The sequence below is a fragment of the Coregonus clupeaformis genome, chromosome 37 (genome assembly GCF_020615455.1).
Source record: "Coregonus clupeaformis isolate EN_2021a chromosome 37, ASM2061545v1, whole genome shotgun sequence".
Classification (NCBI taxonomy): Eukaryota; Metazoa; Chordata; class Actinopteri; order Salmoniformes; family Salmonidae; genus Coregonus; species Coregonus clupeaformis.
Window position 1 is genome coordinate 27908834 of NC_059228.1, and position 21947 is coordinate 27930780.

Below are 21947 nucleotides of genomic sequence, written 5' to 3' on the forward strand. Positions count from 1 at the left end.
TGATGTGGTGTACTCCTCAATGCCATCGGAAGAATCCCGGAACATGTTCCAGTCTGTGCTAGCAAAACAGTCCTGTAGCTTAGCATCTGCTTCATCTGACCACTTTTTTATTGACCAAGTCACTGGTGCTTCCTGCTTTAGTTTCTGCTTGTAAGCAGAAATCAGGAGGATAGAATTATGGTCAGATTTGCCAAATGGAGGGCGAGGGAGAGCTTTGTACGCATCTCTGTGTGTGGAGTAAAGGTGGTCTAGAGTTTCTTTCCCTCTGGTTGCACATTTAACATGCTGGTAGAAATGAGGTAAAACTGATTTAAGTTTCCCTGCATTAAAGTCACCTGCCAGTAGGAACGTCGCCTCTGGATGAGCTTTTCCTGTTTGCTTATGGCCGTATACAGTTCATTGAGTGCGGTCTTAGTGCCAGCATCGGTTTATGGTGGTAAATAGACAGCTACGAAGAATATAGATGAAAACTCTCTTGGTAGATAGTGTGGTCTACAGCTTATCATGAGATACTCTACCTCAGGCGAGCAAAACCTCGAGACTTCCTTAGATATCGTGCACCAGCTGTTGTTTATAAATATACATAGACCGCCACCCCTTGTCTTACCAGAGGCTGCTGTTCTATCCTGCCGATACAGTGTATAACCCACCAGCTGTATGTAATTCATGTCTTCGTTCAGCCACAACTCGGTGAAACATAAGATATTATCGTTTTTAATGTCCCGTTGGTAGGATATTCGTGCCTGTAGTTCGTCCACTTTATTATAAAGCGATTGTAAGTTGGCCAATAGTATCGATGGCAAAGGCAGATTAGCCACTTGTCGCCGGCTCCTTACCAAGCACCCCGATCTCCTTCTGCGATATCTCCTTTTCTTTCTACTGTGAATGATGGGGATGAGGGCCCTGTCGGGTGTCTGGAGCAAATCCGTCTCGTCCGACTCATTAAATAAAAATTATTCATCCAGTTCAAGGTGAGTAATCGCTGTTCTGATGTCCAGAAGCTCTTTTCGGTCATAAGAGACGGTAGCAGTAACATTATGTACAAAATAAGTTACAAACAATGTGAAAAAACACACAAAATAGCACGGTTGGTTAAGAGTCCATGAAACGACAGCCATCCCCTTCGGCGCCATCTTTTGCTATGACACTCGAAATTGAGCTCAGGTGCATCCTGTTTCCATTGATCATCCTTGAGATGCTTCTACAACTTGATCAAAATCAAATCAAATGTTATTTGTCATACTGTGAATACCGTGAAATGCTTACTTACAGGCCCTTAACCAACAATGCAGTTCAGGAAATCGAGTTAAGAAAATATTTACTAAATAAACAAAAGTAAAAAATTAAATAAAAAGTAACACAATACAATAACAATAACGAGGCTATATACAGGGGGTACCGGTTGGAGTCAATTGATTAGATATGATTTGGAAAGGCACACACCTGTCTATATAAGGTCCCACAGTTGACAGTGTATGTCAGAGCACAAACCAAGCCATGAGGTCGAAATAATTGTCCGTAGAGCTCCGAGACAGGATTGTGTCGAGGCACAGATCTGGGGAAGGGTACCAATACATTTCTGCAGCATTGAAGGTCCCCAAGAACACAGTCGCCTCCATCATTCTTAAGTGGAAGAAGTTTGGAACCACCAAGGCTCTTCCTAGAGGTGGCCGCCCGGCCAAACTGAGCAATCGTGGAAGAAGGGCTTTGGTCAGGGAGGTGACCAAGAACCCGATTGTTACTCTGACAGAGCTCCAGATTTCCTCTGTGGAGATGGGAGAACCTTCCAGAAGGACAACCATCTCTGCAGCACTCCACCAATCAGGCCTTTATGGTAGAATGACCAGATGGAAGCCACTCCTCAGTAAAAAGCACATGACAGCCAGTCACCTAAAGGACTCAGACCATGAGAAACAAGATTATCTGGTCTGATGAAACCAAGATTGAACTATTTGGCCTGAATGCTAAACATCACGTCTGGAGGAAACCTGGCACCGTCCCTAAGGTGAAGCATGGTGGTAGCAGCATCATGCTGTGGGGATGTTTTTCAGCGGCAGGGACTGGGAGACTAGTCAGAATCGAGGGAAAGATGAACGGAGCAAAGTACAGAGAGATCCTTGATGAAAACCTGAATGGGAGAAACTCCCCAAATACAGGTGTGCCAAGATTGTAGCGGCATACTCAAGAAGTCTCAAGGCTGTAATCGCTGCCAAAAGTTATTCAACAAAGTACTGAGGAAAGGGTCTGAATACTTATGCAAATGTAATGTTTCAGTTGTTCATTAAAGTTTTTTTTTTGCAAAGATTTATTAAAATCTATTTTTGCTTTGTCATTATGGGGTATTGTGTGTAGATTGATGAGGATTTGTATTTATTTCATAAATTTTAGAATAAGGCTGTAACGTAACAAAAAGTGGAAAAAGTAAATGGGTCTGAATACTTTCCGAATGCACTGTATATATACACATTTCACTAGATTTAGCGTCACGTAAAATGTATTTCAAATGCATGTATACACATATTATTATATATATATTATATAATACATTTGCATCTTTGTTCAATGCATGTAATTCCTGACAATATTCCAGAAATGCCCGGCTATGACATCTAGTCTACAGGGTGGCCAAAGTGGATCCTAATTTGGCTTCTTAAATTACTCTTTAGGTATTTATTGATCAATGGTGATAATTTTTGTGGCCACCAAGCCAAAACTTTGTCAGTGATATAATTGAAATTGTGATGGTGAGTAAAAAAATAACTTTTGATTTCACCTAATTCACCCCCAAAAATTAATTGTTAAAACATTTCTAGCCTGTCTATGTATGAGTAACAGGGTTGACGTGTTACCCTCAACCCACTCAGTTTTTCACCAAGAAACACCAGAACATGGCCAAAAAGAGTAGAACCAGCTCACCTGCTTTTACACTATGATTTGACTATTAGATGTTCAATGTTTCACCATATTAAAACTAAAGTTAAGTTCAGGTAACAGGGTTTACCTTAAAATGAGGGAAAGACGTAAATGAATCACTAATCACATGAGAAAAAAAAAAGATAACTTTGTCAAAGCAACAAAATAACTAGGGCTTCACAATGATGGTGAAAAGTTGGAGTATTTTTGGGGGTTAGTGAGTTAAATCTTCCTAGAAATCACATAGGGTGCACAGAGGGACATGTCAAAATGCAGAATTTTGGCACTTTAGCAAGTCTTTATTCATATTGAAAATCATATTTATTGAATTTTCCATGTGGTCTATATTATAGGGCACTTCATTTTATATAACAGGCTTTTAAAATTGAATATTGGTGCGTAATTTCTACTTAACATATCAAAGGGACACAAAAGGCACTCATTTCGTGGAACCACCCAGTACGTGTTAAGTTCTGCCCGTTGGACATTGGTTGCAATGCACTTGTCAAGTTCGTTTGTTTATTTGTCATATGCACATGAAAGACATGGAGTTACATGACCAACAATGTATCATGTTTGTAGTCATGTTTGTAGTCATTTAAATACATATAAATGTATGTTAGTGCTTTTGGTAAGCTTTTGGTATGTGTCAAGTACATAAAAAATGTAGCAGTGGCAGCGGTGGCAGCCTATTAGAAGACTTGGAGGTGTGGCTTGTTGGGGGTGTGGTTTTGTCATAGTGCTTTTTGTCATGCCAGTTAATGTGTTATGTTGTGTTCTGTGATGAAAGGTTAAGCTTGTACACGGCCAGTTCTGCAGTTTTAATAAGACTGGCATAAGTGCATGTGATACCAAAGAGCCTACTAGACAGTCACCATTTTGTTACAATATAATTTGGCAAATTTTTATATTTGCTATATTTTTTAATTGTAAAATATATTTCCTACAAATACATTTAAATGCATATTGGAGTATATTTTAAATATATATACTAAAATACATACTTTAATGTATTTCAGAATGTGTTTTGAAATACATTAAATACATTTTCTGATGCATTTAACATATATTGTGATATACATTTTACATACATATACTGTATACAGGTAACTGCAAAAATAATGGAAAAACTTAAATGAGGGATACAAAGTATATTGAGAGCATGTGCTGCTACACAGGTGTGGTTCCTGAGTTAACGTCCCATCATGCTTAGGGTCATGTATGAAAATCCATTATTTTGGCCATTATTTTGGCTACCATGGCTATGCCCCCATAGGATGACAATGCCCCCATCCACAGGGTACGAGTGGTCACTGAATGGTTTGATGAGCATGAAAACGATGTAAACCATATGCCTTGGCCGTCTCAGTCACCAGATCTCAAACCAATTGAACACTTATGGGAGATTCTGGTGTAGCACCTGAGAAAGCGTTTTCCACCACCATCAACAGAACACCAAATGATGGAATTTCTTGTAAAAAAATTGTGTCTCATTCCTCCAATAGAGTTCCAGACACTTGTAGAAACTATGCCAAGGTGCATTGAAGCTGTTCTGGCTCGTGGTTGTCACGATCGTCTGAGGAAGCGGACCAATACGCAGCGCGTTGAGTGAACATGATGACTTTATTTAATCAAAGCAACCACGAAAACAAATAAACGAATGACGATAGTGAAGTCCACAGTGACAAATGACTGTACATGGAACAAAAACCCACAACCCCAAGGTGAAAACACACAGTATAAATATGGCTCCCAATCAGAGATAACGAGCCGACAGCTGACACTCGTTACCTCCGATTGGGAGTCATTGACCAAACATAGAAAAAACAACCTAGACTAACCAACATAGAAATACACCCAAGTGAAATGAACAACCCTGGCTCAAAATCAAAGTCCATAGAGCCAGAGTGTCACAGTACCCCCTAAAGGTGCGAACTCCGGGCGCACCAGCAAACAGTCTAGGGGAGGGTCTGGGTGGGCGTCTGTCTATGGTGGCGGCTCAGGCACTGGTCGTGGTCCCCACCCCACCATAGTCACTACCCGCTTGTGTAACCTCCTCCACATGACCACCCCCCAACTAAACCCCACAGGATTAAGGGGCAGCACTGGACCAAGAGGCATCACCGGACTCAGGGGCAGCACCGGACTAAGGGGCAGCACCGGGCTAAGGGGCAGCACCGGGCTAAGGGGCAGCACCGGACTAAGGGGCAGCACCGGGCTAAGGGGCAGCACCGGACTAAGGGGCAGCACCGGCCTAAGGGGCAGCACCGGACTAAGGGGCAGCACCGGGCTAAGGGGCAGCACCGGGCTAAGGAGCAGCACCGGGCTAAGGGGCAGTACCGGACTAAGGGGCAGATCCTGGCTGGCTGGCTCTGGCGGATCCTGGCTGGCTGGCGGATCCGGGCTGGACGGCTCTGGCGGATCCGGGCTGGACGGCTCTGGCGGATCCTGGCTGGACGGCTCTGGCGGATCCTGGCTGAACGGCTCTGGCGGATCCTGGCTGAACGGCTCTGGCGGATCCTGGCTGGACGGCTCTGGCGGATCCTGGCTGGACGGCTCTGGCGGATCCTGGCTGGACGGCTCTGGCGGATCCTGGCTGAACGGCTCTGGCGGATCCTGGCTGGACGGCTCTGGCGGATCCTGGCTGGACGGCTCTGGCGGATCCTGGCTGGACGGCTCTGGCGGATCCTGGCTGGACGGCTCTGGCGGATCCTGGCTGGACGGCTCTGGCGGATCCTGGCTGGACGGCTCTTGGCTGGCTGACGGGTCTGGCTGCTCATGGCTGGCTGACGGATCTGGCTGCTCATGGCTGGCTGACGGATCTGGCTGCTCATGGCTGGCTGACGGATCTGGCTGCTCATGGCTGGCTGACGGATCTGGCTGCTCATGGCTGGCTGACGGATCCGGCTGCTCATGGCTGGCTGACGGATCTGGCTGCTCATGGCTGGCTGACGGATCTGGCTGCTCATGGCTGGCTGACGGATCTGGCTGCTCATGGCTGGCTGACGGTGCTGGCTGGGCGGCTGGCGGTGGAGGCGGACCCCAGCCTCGGAGAGTGGTCATCACCTCCCGCAGGGCGGTTCCCATCTGCAGGAGCTGCTCTTGCTGGACCCGAACCTGGGCTTCCAGTCTTGCACGGGCTGCGTCGGCTCCTGCTGATTCCATCGCTGGTGTATGATTCTGTCTGGCGGAAGGCTCTAGCGGCTCCTGTCTGGCGGAAGGCTCTAGCGGCTCCGGTCTGGCGGACGGCTCTGAAGGCTCATGGCAGACGGGCGGCTTTGCAGGCTCAGTACAGACGGGCGGCTTATGCAGCGCTTGGCAGACGGGCAGTTCAGGCGCCATAGGGCAGACGGGCAGTACAGGCGCCGTTGAGCAGACGGGGCAGTTCAGGCGCCCAAGCCATGTGCCCCCCAAAATTTTTTTGGGGTTGCCTCCCGTCCTTCCGACGATGGCCCTGCTGCTGTCGTTGCTCCTCTCCTGCCAGGTTCTCCCCCTTCATCGCCCTCCGGTACCGGACGGCCTCCTCCTGCGTTATCTGTCCCCAACCGAGGAGGACATCCACCAGCGTTTTCTCCTTACCCGGCGCTTCCTCCCCAAGAAATGTTTGGGTAGTACTCCCGGGCTTCCAGCCTTGCCTCCGTGCTTCCGCCTCATACCACCTCCTCTCTGCTTTAGCTGCCTCCAGCTCTTCACGAGGGCGGTGATATTCCTCCGGTTGTGCCCAAGGACCCTTTCCAGCCCGTATCTCCTCCCATGTCCACGAATCCTTTGGAGGCGTCCATAAATCCTGTGTAGGTAGGTCCTGTTGCCGTTTGTTACGCTGCTTGGTCCTCTTGTGGTGGGTTTTTCTGTCACGATCGTCTGAGGAAGCGGACCAATACGCAGCGCGTTGAGTGAACATGATGACTTTATTTAATCAAAGCAACCACGAAAACAAATGACGATAGTGAAGTCCACAGTGACAAATGACTGTACATGGAACAAAAACCCACAACCCCAAGGTGAAAACACACAGTATAAATATGGCTCCCAATCAGAGATAACGAGCCGACAGCTGACACTCGTTACCTCCGATTGGGAGTCATTGACCAAACATAGAAAAAACAACCTAGACTAACCAACATAGAAATACACCCAAGTGAAATGAACAACCCTGGCTCAAAATCAAAGTCCATAGAGCCAGAGTGTCACAGTGGTGGCCCAAAGCCCTATTAAGACACTTTATGTTGGTGTTTCCTTTATTCTGGCGGTTACCTGTTTATTTGAAATACATTCCATAATATATGTTGGAATATATATATATTAAAAAAATTCCGGTATGGGCGCACACACACACACACACACACACACACACACACACACACACACACACACACAGACACGCACGCACGCACACACACACACAAACACACACACACACACACACACACAGTTACCTATAACACAGAAGGGTTTCCTGGCAAAGCGGAGGCGTCCCTGCCAGCCCCTGTAGCGACTGCAACAACCTGCGCTCCATATCCTGATGATGTACTCCAGCCCAAACACCACGATCATCACAAACTCCTACAAGACACACACACACAGTCACAGCCCATTATTGTCAGTCAAGAGGCGAGGGTAGACAGTTCAGTATGCTGCAACATGGTTTATTCATACCAGACAGTTTTAGTACAAAAGCAAATTATTAATAATGATCACCAATAATCAACATAGCATCTTGTGTTGTTAAGCTTGATAAGCTATAGCTGCAGTAAATTAAATGTCAAATTTTAATTTGTGTGGTGCTGCAAAATAACAAGAGAGCAGTCAGGAAGATTAGTATGCAGTGTTGAGTCTGCATTGTTTCACTGCAGCACACACGTACAGTTCACACACACAAACACACACGTACACATACATTATGTTCATCACATACACATACTCTTTTGACTCATCACATACGCTGCTGTTACTGTTTATCTATCCTGTTGCCTAGTCACTTTATCCCCAGCTATGTACAGTCGTGGTCAAAAGTTTTGAGAATGACACAAATACTAATTTTCACAAAGTCTGCTGCCTCAGTTTTGATGATGGCAATTTGCATATACTCCAGAATGTCATGAAGAGTGATCAGATGAATTGCAATTAATTGCAAAGTCCCTCTTTTCCATGAAAATGAACTTAATCCCCAAAAAAACATTTCCACTGCATTTCAGCCCTGCCACAAAAGGACCAGCTGCCATCATGTCAGTGATTCTCTCGTTAACACAGGTGAGAGTGTTGACGAGGACAAGGCTGGAGATCACTCTGTCATGCTGATTGAGTTAGAATAACAGACTGGAAGCTTTAAAAGGAGGGTGGTGCTTGAAAGCATTGTTCTTCCTTTGTTAACCATGGTTACCTGCAAGGAAACACGTGCCGTCATCATTGCTTTGCACAAAAAGGGCTTCACAGGCAAGGTATTGCTGCTAGTAAGATTGCACCTAAATCAACCATTTATCGGATCATCAAGAACTTCAAGGAGAGAGGTTCAATTGTTGTGAAGTAGGCATCAGGGCGCCCAAGAAAGTCCAGCAAGCACCAGGACCGTCTCCTAAAGTTGATTCAGCTGCGGGATCGGGGCACCACCAGTGCAGAGCTTGCTCAGGAATGGCAGCAGGCAGGTGTGAGTGCATCTGCATGCACAGTGAGGCAAAGACTTTTGGAGGATGGCCTGGTGTCAAGAAGGGCAGCAAAGAAGCCACTTCTCTCCAGGAAAAACATCAGGGACAGACTGATATTCTGAAAAAGGTACAGGGATTGGACTGCTGAGGACTGGGGTAAAGTCATTTTCTCTGATGAATCCCCTTTCCGATTGTTTGGGGAATCCGGAAAACACCTTGTCCGGAGAAGACAAGGTGAGCGCTACCATCAGTCCTGTGTCATGCCAACAGTAAAGCATCCTGAGACCATTCATGTGTGGGGTTGCTTCTCAGCCAAGGGAGTGGGCTCACTCACAATTTTGCCTAAGAACACAGCCATGAATAAAGAATGAACCAACACATCCTCCGAGAGCAACTTCTCCCAACCATCGAAGAACAGTTTGGTAACGACCAATGCCTTTTCCAGCATGATGGAGCACCTTGCCATAAGGCAAAAGTGATAACTAAGTGGCTTGGGGAACAAAACATCGAAATTTTGGGTCCATGGCCAGGAAACTCCCCAGACCTTAATCCCATTGAGAACTTGTGGTCGATCCTCAAGAGGCGGGTGGACAAACAAAAACCCACAAATTCTGACAAACTCCAAGCATTGATTATGCAAGAATGGGCTGCCATCAGTCAGGATGTGGCCCAGAAGTTAATTGACAGCATGCCAGGGCGGCTTGCAGAGGTCTTGAAAAAGAAGGGTCAACACTGCAAATATTGACTCTTTGCATAAACTTAATGTAATTGTCAATAAAAGCCTTTGACACTTATGGAATGCTTGTAATCATACTTCAGTATACCATAGTAACATCTGACAAAAGTATCTCATAAAACTGAAGCAGCGAACTTTGTGAAGACCAATACTTGTGTCATTCTCAAAACTTTTGACCATGACTGTACATATCTACCTCAATTACCTTGTACCCCTGCACATCAATTCAGTACTGGTACCCCGTGTACATAGCCAAGTTTTCATTACTCATAGTGTATTTATTCCTTGTGTTATTATTTACAATTTTTGAAATTATTTATATATTTTTTCTCTGTGCATTGTTTCACTTCAACACACACATGTACAGTTCACACACGCAAACACACACGCGCACACACACACTCACACACACACACACATGCACACATACTGCTCCCTTATGGGATACAGTTAGAGGCAGATCCAGTAATTAATATGTTTGCAATCCATTAGTGCCACATGTAGCCTACAGTAGGGATGCTCTAATTGCTATGCATGATAAAACAGGTCTACACACACGTCAGCTACCCTTGAATCTAACAGTGACATGCTTGCATCCCCCTGACGTCTTCAATCAGTTTTTATGATTATATTCAGAAAATATAGAAAATATTAGATCCCAGATTGACAGTAGCTGACACCATACAAGCATTTCTGTTCAGGATTCACTTGAGGCAACTACTCTGAAACTGTCTACTGCTTCCTTTAGCTCCTTTGAGCAAATATCCTATGAGTTCCTCCTTGATACTGTAGCTCACATGAAGACCTCCTCCTGCCCCTTGGACGTGATCCCTAATAGACTACTAAAAAAGGTTATGCCCAGTGTTGGCCCCAACATTCTGTCTATTGTAAATAGCTCCCTGACCTCTGGCTCCTTTCAAGCCTATTTTAAAACTTCCCTGGTCCAACCTCTCCTTAAAAAGCCCAATCTAGACCCCTCCTCACTGAGTAATTACTGACCTATCTCTAAACTTTATTTTTTATCCAAGATTTTAGAAAAAGTTGTTTTCAAGCAATTAGTGGCTTATTTGAGTATGAACAGCTTAATAAAACAATTCCAGTCTGGTTTCCGCTCACTTCACAGCACGGAAACTGCTTTATTGAAAGTCAGCAATGACCTTATGTTGGCTGCCGATGCCGGTGAATGCTCTATTCTAGTTATTTTGGATCTGAGTGCCGTGTTTGATACTATTGACCATAACATCCTTGTTGACGGGCTAGAGAGGTGGGTGGGAACCTCCGGCATTGCCCTCGACTTGTTCAGGTCATATCTATGTGGCAGATGTTTCTCAGTGAGCATGGGTGGTTTAGTATCGTCCCAAGCACCTATTCACTATGGTGTCCCTCAGGGGTAAATTCTGGGCACCATTCTTTTTTTCCTGTACATGCTTTCCCCTTGTGACATCATCCTCAATCATAACATTCAGTTTCACTGATATATGGATGACACACAGCTTTATTTACCAAGCATACCCAGTGATCAAGCTAGCGTAGCTACTCTTCACCAGTGTCTTTCTGACATCAAATTTTGGATGTCTGATAATTTTCCTTACCTTGCCAGAACCCAGATTATAAATGACCTTGGTCATTTGTCCACCAATGTAAAGCCTACGGCCAGAAACCTTCATGTCTTGTTTGACCCTGACCAAAACCTCGAGCTGCATCTAAAGAAGGTTGTCCAGTCTTGCTTTATCATCTAAGAAATATAGCTAAAGTCAAGTATTTTATTTCAGTCACTGATCTGGAGAAAGTTATACATGCTTTTATTTCCTCACACCTAGATTACTGTTACTCTTTGTATACATGTCTCAATCAGAAATCACTCCATCGTCTACAGTTATTTCAAAATGCTGCAGGTTGGCATTTAACAGGCACCAGAAAATGTAACCATATCACACCCATTTTAACTTCTCATGGCGTTTTTTTCATACTGGCCCCCCGTGGGAATCGAACCCACAACCCTGGCGTTGCAAACGCCATGCTCTACCAGAGCTACATCCCTACCGGCCATTCCCTCCCCTACCCTTGACAACACTGGGCCAATTATGCACCGCCCCATGGGTCTCCCGGTCGCGGCCGGCTACGACAGAGCCTGGATTTGAACCAGGATCTCTAGTGGCACAGCTAGCACTGCAATGCAGTGCCTTAGACCACTGCGCCACTCGGGAGATAATATCAATAACTAAAACGGGAGGCAACAGTCATATAAATAATTGGCTTAACAGCCAATGTGTATTATTTAACATTACTAGCTATTGAAATAGTACTCACTTATAGGAATGGGTCATTGTTTACAAGTTGCTAGCTATCCCATAAATCCATTGGCGAAAACCACATATTTTCATCTTGTTCAGTGGTTTGGAAAAATTCAAAGTATATGGTATCCGTTTCGGAAAGGAGTCTTCAACCGCAAGGGGGCGCTGCAATGCCACTCCATTGAAACGGTCCCCCATTGAAATGAATGACATCCAGCGCAATGCAACGGACTGCTACATTTGTAATGTGAATGAGGCATTACACTCACCAGGATGAGCAGAAAGTGGTTGGACAGGTCCTGATGGGCAGGGATTGTGGAGAACACTGACAGGACCAGACAGCCAAACACCAAGATGAACCTGACAGAGAGAGAAACAGACATACACTACATTAGATAACACATATATCACCTACAGATAATACGCAATACACATGAAATCAAGGTCAGGTCACGCTGTCAGAAAAAAACAACCAGCTTTATTACTGTAATGAGGATAAAACTGCAGACACAGAAACCTATACCTGTTTTCACTCTTTCCCTAAACCCGTGCCTTGCACTATTAGGAGGGGGGACAGAAACAGATACAGAAACAGAGCTGTAGAAAGCAGCGGAATCTTACAGAGTGGAAGGAAACTGTGTTATGAAAGTGTGTTATGATTATACTGTGTCAAATTCTTATCTTCCTCTTTCTTCATCTTCTGCTCACCTTTATTGCTGCCTTCTCACCCTTTCTCCATCTCTTTCTCTCTAAGAAAGTCCCCCCTGCCTAGGACTATGGCTGGTACAGGACTTTTCTTTTGCAGTAAAAAGGCTATGCTCATCTTGTCAAGAGTCAGCCTGATGCATTTTGTTATTCTCTTTGTCTTATGACTTGCTGTTCCCTCACGCTCTGCTATGAGTGTGTGTGTCACTGTAAGTTTTATCTAATCTCTACATCCCTCTTCCCGCTTCCCTCTTTACCCTCGCTCACCCCTTTCTCCTCTACCCTCTCTCTTCTCTCATCTCTCTCCCTCTTCCCTCTCTCCCCTCGCTCACCCTTTTCTCCTCTACCCTCTCTCTTCTCTTCTCTCCTCTCTCTCCCTCTTCCCTCTCTCCCCTCGCTCACCCCTTTCTCCTCTACCCTCTCTCTTCTCTCCTCTCTCTCCCTCTTCCCTCTCTCCCCTCGCTCACCCCTTTCTCCTCTACCCTCTCTCTTCTCTCCTCTCTCTCCCTCTTCCCTCTCTCCCCTCGCTCACCCCTTTCTCCTCTACCCTCCCTCTCCCGCTTCCCTCTCTCCCCTCGCTCACCCCTTTCTCCTCTACCCTCTCTCTTCACTCCTCTCTCTCCCTCTTCCCTCTCTCCCCTCACTCACCCCTTTCTCCTCTACCCTCTCTCTTCTCTCCTCTCTCTCCCTCTTCCCTCTTTCCCTCGCTCACCCCTTTCTCCTCTACCCTCTCTCTTCTCTTCTCTTCTCTCTCCCGCTTCCCTCTCTCCCCTCGCTCACCCCCTTTCTCTTCTACCCTCTCTCTTCTCTCCCTCTCTCTCCCTCTTCCCTCTCTCCCCTCGCTCACCCCTTTCTCCTCTACCCTCTCTCTTCTCTCCTCTCTCTCCCTCTTCCCTCTCTCCCCTCGCTCACCCCTTTCTCCTTTACCCTCTCTCTTCTCTCCTCTCTCTCCCTCTTCCCTCTCTCCCCTCGCTCACCCCTTTCTCCTCTACCCTCTCTCTTCTCTCATCTCTCTCCTTCTTCCCTCTCTCCCCTCGCTCACCCCTTTCTCCTCTACCCTCTCTCTTCTCTCCTCTCTCTCCCTCTTCCCTCTCTCCCCTCGCTCACCCCTTTCTCCTCTACCCTCTCTCTTCTCTCCTCTCCCTCCCTCTTCCCTCTCTCCCCTCGCTCACCCCTTTCTCCTCTACCCTCTCTCTTCACTCCTCTCTCTCCCCTCGCTCACCCCTTTCTCCTCTACCCTCTCTCTTCACTCCTCTCTCTCCCTCTTCCCTCTCTCCCCTCACTCACCCCTTTCTCCTCTACCCTCTCTCTTCTCTCCTCTCTCTCCCTCTTCCCTCTTTCCCCTCGCTCACCCCTTTCTCCTCTACCCTCTCTCTTCTCTTCTCTTCTCTCTCTCCCGCTTCCCTCTCTCCCCTCGCTCACCCCTTTCTCCTCTACCCTCTCTCTTCTCTCCTCTCTCTCCCTCTTCCCTCTCTCCCCTCGCTCACCCCTTTCTCCTCTACCCTCTCTCTTCTCTCCTCTCTCTCCCTCTTCCCTCTTTCCCCTCACTCACCCCTTTCTCCTCTACCCTCTCTCTTCTCTTCTCTCTCTCCCTCTTCCCTCTCTCCCCTCTCCTGGAGCTGAACTCAGCCCTTTCCCCTTAGACGGTGATTCATAACATCATTTATTTTCCATGGGATTAATGTGAAATATTAGGGTGAGTAAAGGGCTGTCGGCAGTCCACTCCAGGCTGAGTTATACCTGGAGGGGGAGGTGAGTTAGGGCATGGTTTGGACCTAACGGCTCGGGAACATATGGCTTTAATAGAGCAGCAGACACTAACAGGCCTTTACTGTCAGACAGACCAGGCATGGACATCAGATCCACTCCCAGCTGCTTCTCAGAGAGTAGGTGTGTGTGTGTGTGTGTGTGTGTGTGTGTGTGATCAATTATCAATTTCACAAGATCAATCTAACACAATGTGGAATCAACAATGGGTTGTCACTTGTCAACCCCCTTGGCACAGAACCCCTCTCTATTGTGAAATAAAAATGTGTGTCATGGCCTGGGGAGGGACTTGTATCCACCACCACCCACCACCCACCATGGGTCATTACATTTGGATTAGTTGACAGTACGACTGACACCTGTAACTAATGATCTCATCGATGACTGGACCAATGAATCCATCAATCTGTCCCTGGACAGAGCGATCGATAACCAACCAATCACAAGGAGGATTAATCACTGCCATGATTGGACAGTAACTGGCTTTTGGGTTGTGTGTATAAGACGGCTTGTCTAACTTGTTGTGTCTAACTTGCTTATGGCTGATATGTATGGTGTGTGTAAATTGCATATCTCTGGCATTTTTCTAGTGTTCAACTGGTTGAGACAGAAAAACAGAGGCAGTGTGACAGAGACAGAGAAAAACACAGATGTGGAGAGGTGAAGTGCCTCTCTCTCTCCTCTCGTAATGATGAACGCACAGAAGAGCACAGACAAAACCATGTAAAGCCAAAACGCCCCTAAACCTAACGCCCAACTTAATGGAATAGAACAGCCAGTGTGAGTGTGTAAGCACCGTAGGAGTGTGTTCTGTTGGAGTGCCACTCTGGTTCCCTGGCTTAGGGGGATGTGGCTGGGGAGACGGCTTTTGGTCTGGGGGGAAGTGGGTGAAAGTGGAGAAGGCAAATAGTGCAGGGTCTAGCTAACCATGCCTTTTAATATCATTTTACTGTTAGTAATTCTTCTGCCCCAAATAGTCTCTCTTTGTCAATAATCCACGAGCAACATTATAGAATGGACTGACACACACACACACAACACATTTTACCATCCTGTTTCATCTGGGCTGTAAATCTCCCTTAAGCAGACTCATCCAACTGGGCAAAGATTTAGAGTCAAGGAGCAGAAATACAGCTGTGTGTATGTATGTGTGTGTGTGTGTGTGTGTGTGTGTGTGTGTGTGTGTGTGTGTGTGTGTGTGTGTGTGTGTGTGTGTGTGTGTGTGTGTGTGTGTGTGTGTGTGTGTGTGACTGAAAGATATACTGTAAATGGTATATGTGGTTTGTGTATATTGATATGCAATGTGTCTGTGTCATGTGCGTGCCTGTGTGAGTGTGTGTGCGTGTGCGCACGCGTGTGTGTGTGTGACGGATCAGCTACGTGAGAGGTCAGTGTTTTCCACACCATGCTGCCTGGTATCATTATCTATTTCCTCCTTTCTTTTGATGCCAGCCATGCATTCCACTTCAATCAGACAGAGAGAGGGAGGGAGGGAGGGAGGGAGGGAGGGAGGGAGGGAGGGAGAGAGAGAGAGAGAGAGAGAGAGAGAGAGAGAGAGAGAGAGAGAGAGAGAGAGAGAGAGAGAGAGAGAGAGAGAGAGAGAGAGAGAGAGAGAGAGAGAGAGAGAGAGAGAGAGAGAGAGAAGGGAGAATAAGGCAAGTGCTAAAAATACAAACAAAATAGGTAAAACTAAAAGGAGATGGAGAACAGGACAGTGTGAAATAGCAACTTCATTTTAAACACTTTTCTATGTACAGTTATCACTTTTCTGAATATTCCAGTGATCGAATCCTGATGCATGTGAATATGTGGATTGAAATTAGAAAGGCTTCCCAGGGTAACGGTAGTGCAGATATGATCAAACATTCGGCAATAAATACACAACAGCATTAACTCGCAGCATGGAGCACCCTGAGGACAACCTCTGCATTGTGCGTGCGTGTGTGTGTTTGTGATTGTGTGTGTGCTTGTTTGTGTGTGTGTGTCTGTGTGTGTTTGCTTTCCTGTTTTTGCCCACTGATGTAAGTGACAAATGAAAGCTGGCCCTGAGTTTGTCTGGGCCTGGAGAGAGAGAGAGAAGGAGAGAGAGAAGGAGAGAGAGAGAAGAGAAGAGAAGAGAAAAGAAGGGAGAAGAGAGATGAGAGATGAGAAAGTAAGGGGGGCACAGACTTACAGTCTCCTTGCCAAGAGTCTATTAGTTCATCCCTGTGTTTTATCAAGTGTAGTGTAGTATCTTACCTGCTGATGGGAGCGATAAAGCACAAGGTTTTATTTCTAAGCAACTTCTTAACAAAACACACCAGGGCCAAGGCCACTCAGACTGAACAGACAAACGTTCTCCAAATGAAAAACCACAACCCCTCAGTCTTCCAAACATTCTCCAAACGTTCTATAAATGAAAAACCACAACCCCTCAGTCTTCCAAACATTCTCCAAACGTTCTATAAATGAAAAACCACAACCCCTCAGTCTTCCAAACATTCTCCAAACGTTCTATAAATGAAAAACCACAACCCCTCAGTCTTCCAAACATTCTCCAGACGTTCTATAAATGAAAAACCACAACCCCTCAGTCTTCCAAACATTCTCCAGACGTTCTATAAATGAAAAACCACAACCCTCAGCCTTCCAAACATTCTCCAAACGTTCTCTAAATGAAAAACCACAACCCCTCAGCCTTCCAAACATTCTCCAGACGTTCTCCAAGTGAAAAACCACAACCCCTCAGCCTTCCAAACATTCTCCAGTGGCGTCATTAGGCCTGGGCTTATTGGGCTTCAGCCCCGGATGTTTTTGGTGCAGCCTGAACCTTTTTGATAGTCCAATGAAAGTATTATTATTATCATTTTTTATTTTAGTCTGATATGAGTTTCCATAACCACGCATGACTTGTGCTGTGCAGTATATATAAAAAAAACAGAAATTAACAATACACTGCGCTAAGCAGTAGCAGGCAAGAAGCCCCTGGAGTGACGCAATGCCTGCTGTGATTGGTCAAGATTTCACATATAGGTCTTATAACCTATTCCATTCTAAAAGGTAAACATGCTTGGGTCATGTCTGTTATTTCTATATAGGCTATGTAACTCTTTGTAAAAATAACTTCCCATTATTAAATTGGTGAAATTATTTCATTTAGCTTTTATTTGTATTACTCTTTTTATTCACTTAGCTACTTACTTTTTCTATTGTTGTTGCATTGTCGAGAGGTTAACCTGCAAGTCAGCATTTCATTACACTGTGTACTCCATACATATCATGTGTATATGACAAATAAACAAACTTGAACTTAGAAGGGAAGTGGGAGGGCAGCCAGAAAGAGAGGGAAAAATATGGCCAGCTTTGTGGTTAGATTGTAGGTGAACAAAACATTGAAAATACATAGGCCCTTAAGTCATGTGTCCTCAAAGGTTATGTAATCAAAAAATCTAACATTAGCTAGTAGAACTGACAAAATCAAATTTATCATAGAGGTCTTATACCTTATTCCATTCTACAGATACTTTTTCTGGCTCATGTCTCTTTATATTCATATAGCCTAGGGGCTATGTAGCTTCTTATCTGTCATGTTATGCAGACACTTTTTCTTTACAGTTGAGTTGCCCTGGTCGTGTTAGTAACTTTAAAACTAACCAATGACATGTTGCACCTCTACCTTGCTACCTTGCAGATGAGCCAAGGAGCAGGACAAATGGGAACATCAGACAGGGGCAACTGGTAGGGAGGAGGATGATTTAGGTGACCCAGACACAGGCCCAAAACAAGTTAAGCTACCCCAGTATGGCCTTGACCGTTTTGGATAGCAAAACTAAAGAGACACACCAGACAAAACTCAGAGACAGCAACAGAATTATAGGATATGATGGAGATAGACACCAGAAGAACAGAACAGGCCATAACAGAAGAGGATAGACATAGCAGACAAACAAGAACCTGAGACAGCCACATTACCAACAAACTATCATGGTCCAAACACACCAAGACAGTCGTGAAGAGGGCACGACAAAGCCTATTCCCCCTCAGGAGATTGAAAAGATTTGGCATGGGTCCTCAGATCCTCAAAAAGTTATACAGCTGCACCATCAAGAGCATCCTGACTGGTTGCCTCACCGCCTGGTATGGCAACTGCTCGGCCTCCAACCGCAAGGCACTACAGAGGGTAGTGCGTACGGCCCAGTACATCACTGGGGCCAAGCTTCCTGCCATCAGGACCTCTATATCAGGCGGTGTCAGAGGAAGGCCCTAAAAATTGCCAAAGACTCCAGCCACCCTAGTCATAGACTGTTCTCTCTGCTACCGCACGGCAAGCGGTACCAGAGCGCCAAGTCTAGGTCCAAAAGGCTTCTTAACAGCTTCTAACCCCAAGCCATAAGACTCCTGAACAGCTAATCATGGCTACCCAGACTAATTGCATTGTCCCCCCCCACCCCACCCCCTCTTTTACGCTGCTGCTACTCTGTTTATTATCTATGCATAGTCAGTTTAACTCTACCCACATGTACATATTACCTCAATTACCTCGACTAACCGGTGCCTCGACTGACTCTGTACCGTTACCCCCTGTATATAACCTCCCTATTGTTATTTTATTTTACTGCTGCTCTTTAATTATTTGTTATATTAATTTTTTACTTACTTATTTTTTACTTAACACTGCATTGTTGGTTAAGGGCATTTCACTGTAATGTCTACACCTGTTGTATTCGGCGCATGTGGCAAATAACATTTGATTTGATTTGATTTGACACCACGCAAGTGACAGAAGAGGGCAGATGGGGGAGAGAACAGAGGTGGGTTGAGCACACATTAGACTGTATCACTTCAAGCTGCTCTATATATTCTTATTAGTTGTATTTATTTGCACAAATGATAGCAGGTGAAATGCAGACAGTGAAAAGTACAACATGGTTTACAAAGAATTTACAAGTGAGTTGAAAAAGCCTGTAACATTATTATTAAAGCAATTGTTCACTTTTACAACCAGGACGGGACGAGAGAGCAGGGTAGACAAAAGAGACAGCAATATAGAATACTAAGACACAGCAACAGACAACACAGAGAGAGCGATGGAGAGAGGCAGAAGAGGGGTGAGCACACAGTAGACTGTATCACTTAAAGCTGCTCTATGGATTCTAATTACTGCACAGTGTGTGTGAGAAAGAGGATGAGGGTGTTTGGTGGGATTCTTTAATCAGTTTGGCTCATTGGACAGGTCAGAGTCCATGTTTGAAGTTGTTGAGTGGTGTGGAGGGTTTTTGCAATACACTGTGTTCCAGAGTAGAGAGACCCACAGTAGCTACTATAATTGAGTACTGGCAGTGTCTGCTGTGGTAGGTGGGGAGGTGCAAGTTACCTGAAAAATATCTAAGGAGGACGGGCTCATAGTAATAGCTGGAATAGGATAAATGGAACGGAATCAAACACATCAAACATATGGAAACTACATGTTTGACTCCATTCCATCAATACCATTCCAGCCATTACTATGAGCCAGTCCTCCTATAACTTCTCTCACCAGCCTCCGCTGCCTGAAACATATGTACATCACATGGCTAAGTAAGAGCGATTCTAATGACAGAGAGAGAGAGAACTTTAATGAAGCAGTGCAGTGGCCAAATTTCCATGATGCTGCATGAGACTTTGACGGTGCAGACAAGGAGGGAGTGCGTGCTCTTAAGGTAAGCGTGTGTGTGTGTGAATGTGTGTGTGTGAGAGAGAGAGAGTCAGAGAGATAGAAGAGAGGGGTCTTTTCCATGGGTAGATTCTCAGCAGCACCCCCTCTCCACTACTGGTCAACACAGCACTGTCAAGCAGATGTCAAGGAATGAGAGAGTGTGTGACTGTGTTTGTGGGAATGTGTGTGACTGTGCCGATGTTTTTTTTTCTTTTCTTTTTTTTAGGGGGTAGATCAGCTTTAATATTGCAGATAGATTGTAACTTCCATCAATGTAATTGTCTGCATCACTTCCAATCCCCCATATGTTTTTTTTTTCTTGCATATATATATATATATACACACATACATATATACACATATATATACATATCCTTTTTTTAAATGTATTTCCCTTTATTACTTTCTAACCCCACCACCCCTTCCCTAATTGGAGTAAACTAGTGAACAACAATGTTTAGGCCTCTACTTCCAGCTTATACATACTATATACATTTTATGGACAGTCAATTTTACAATAATTATATTTAGTTTGTTTTTACTCCTGAACTTCCTCTACCCTCAACCTCTCCGATCATTTTCATGATGTCCATCCGGTTTGCTTCTATATGCCTGTGAGTATGAGTACCATACAATGCAGCGACACTATGTAACAGCAGATAGATGCAAAGGGGAGATCTTTAACAATACATTTAGAAACCTATCTCATTCTTTATCCCATCAGCTGTGGAAGTAAAGGGACTCAAGGGAAAATAGCTCTCTAAAAGTACTCGATCAAATCCAAGTGAGTTGGTAGAGTTTTTCTCCATACCTACAGAAGCCACACGTTTCTCTAAACATTATACTGGGAGTCTAAACCATTTAGATATACTGTACTGTTCCTTTTCTATTTCTGGGCACTAACATTCCAGACCTGAGTTGAAATAATATTTGTTTTATTTCAAACACTAGCTTCTCTGAATGGGGTTTGCGCTTTTGGGATTAATCCGTTGGTTCCATTGCACTGATAAAGCTAAGTCAAGCTCATCTAAAGTATTTGAAAGAAAACAAATAGGCTACTATTTCGACCCAGACATGAAACATATAATACAATGTTGTGTAGCAAGCAGATTCTATACATTCTGACTAGGCATTACAGCATTATTTACAGGAAGTCCTTTGGGCTTACATTAAGGACATGATTTATGCCTCATAGTTTTGCTTTGGCACATTGTGCAGTGGATATATACAGTAATAATTCACAACCAACGAATAGACCATAGCAATGTATGATTGAGTGAATACAATACTCATAACGCTTAATTGTGTTCAAACCTGTGCCAAGACCGGAATCATATTGTCGTATATATATTTTTTTACACTTGTTCTCAATATCTCAGCAAGATGGGTATTTTTAAGGTAATTTGCAGTCCCTATGGTTAAACTAAGAGGGGAAATAAAGCTGTTTCTGTGCGAGTCTCCTGTCTGATGCGGGAGAGTCTGCGGCTGTCTCCCGTCAGAGCGAGTGCGTAAGCACTTCTACTCCTACACCCCACGGGCAAGACAAAGGGTTTCTAAAGTGCTACTGTACATACAGCCGCTCCAAACTCTCCACAAGTTCTATAACATCTGGGCAGTTTCAACCTATGGGGGTGTGTGTGTGGAGGAGATGGTGTGTGGAGTTGATGAAAAAGCCACTATCATTTCATTATTTGATGAATGGCCAATTGATTGTTGTTGTTGTGTCAGGGATCCATTGTGCAGAGACTGACCATGCTTACTTGTCCATCCCACTCACGTCACCATGGTAAGACGGGGTGAATGATGTGACACACGTCTCCCTAGTATTACATTTTGGTCATTTAGCAGGCTCTTATCCAGAGCAACTTACAGTTAGTGAGTGCATACATTTTATTTTTTTCATAATGGCCCCCCGTGGGAATCAAACCCACAACCCTGGCATTGCAAATGCCATGCTCTACCAACTGAGCTACACAGGACTATTCCAGGGCATCTGTCCTCCATCCATAATACTCACTCCATCCATGCTACTCCGTTACATTAAACCAAACAGTGTTTTCAAACAGAAAAATGCTTTATGCAACAGCTTCCAAAGGAGGTAGTACCTGGCTGATGCACAACCCATGTAAATACACAAAGAGCTGTGACTCACAGGTCTGGTAACTCGGGCTTAACAATTTTGAGCAACCTTTTGATTGGTTCTCATATGCTCGCTA

The 21947-nt window shown here is 44.9% G+C and overlaps 1 protein-coding gene across 2 annotated transcripts in view; it reads right to left on the reverse strand.

The window, feature by feature from the left end:
* Nucleotides 1–21947, reverse strand: part of kcnq5a (potassium voltage-gated channel, KQT-like subfamily, member 5a) — a 157832-nt gene that overhangs the window by 40890 nt on the left and 94995 nt on the right. For both annotated transcript variants that reach the window (XM_041866901.2, XM_041866900.2), the window contains exons 2-3: nt 11855–11945; nt 7350–7476 (exon numbers count right to left, since the gene is read on the reverse strand). In XM_041866901.2, the coding sequence (XP_041722835.2) occupies nt 7350–7476; nt 11855–11945 (218 nt within the window). The remainder of the gene's footprint in view (nt 1–7349; nt 7477–11854; nt 11946–21947) is intronic.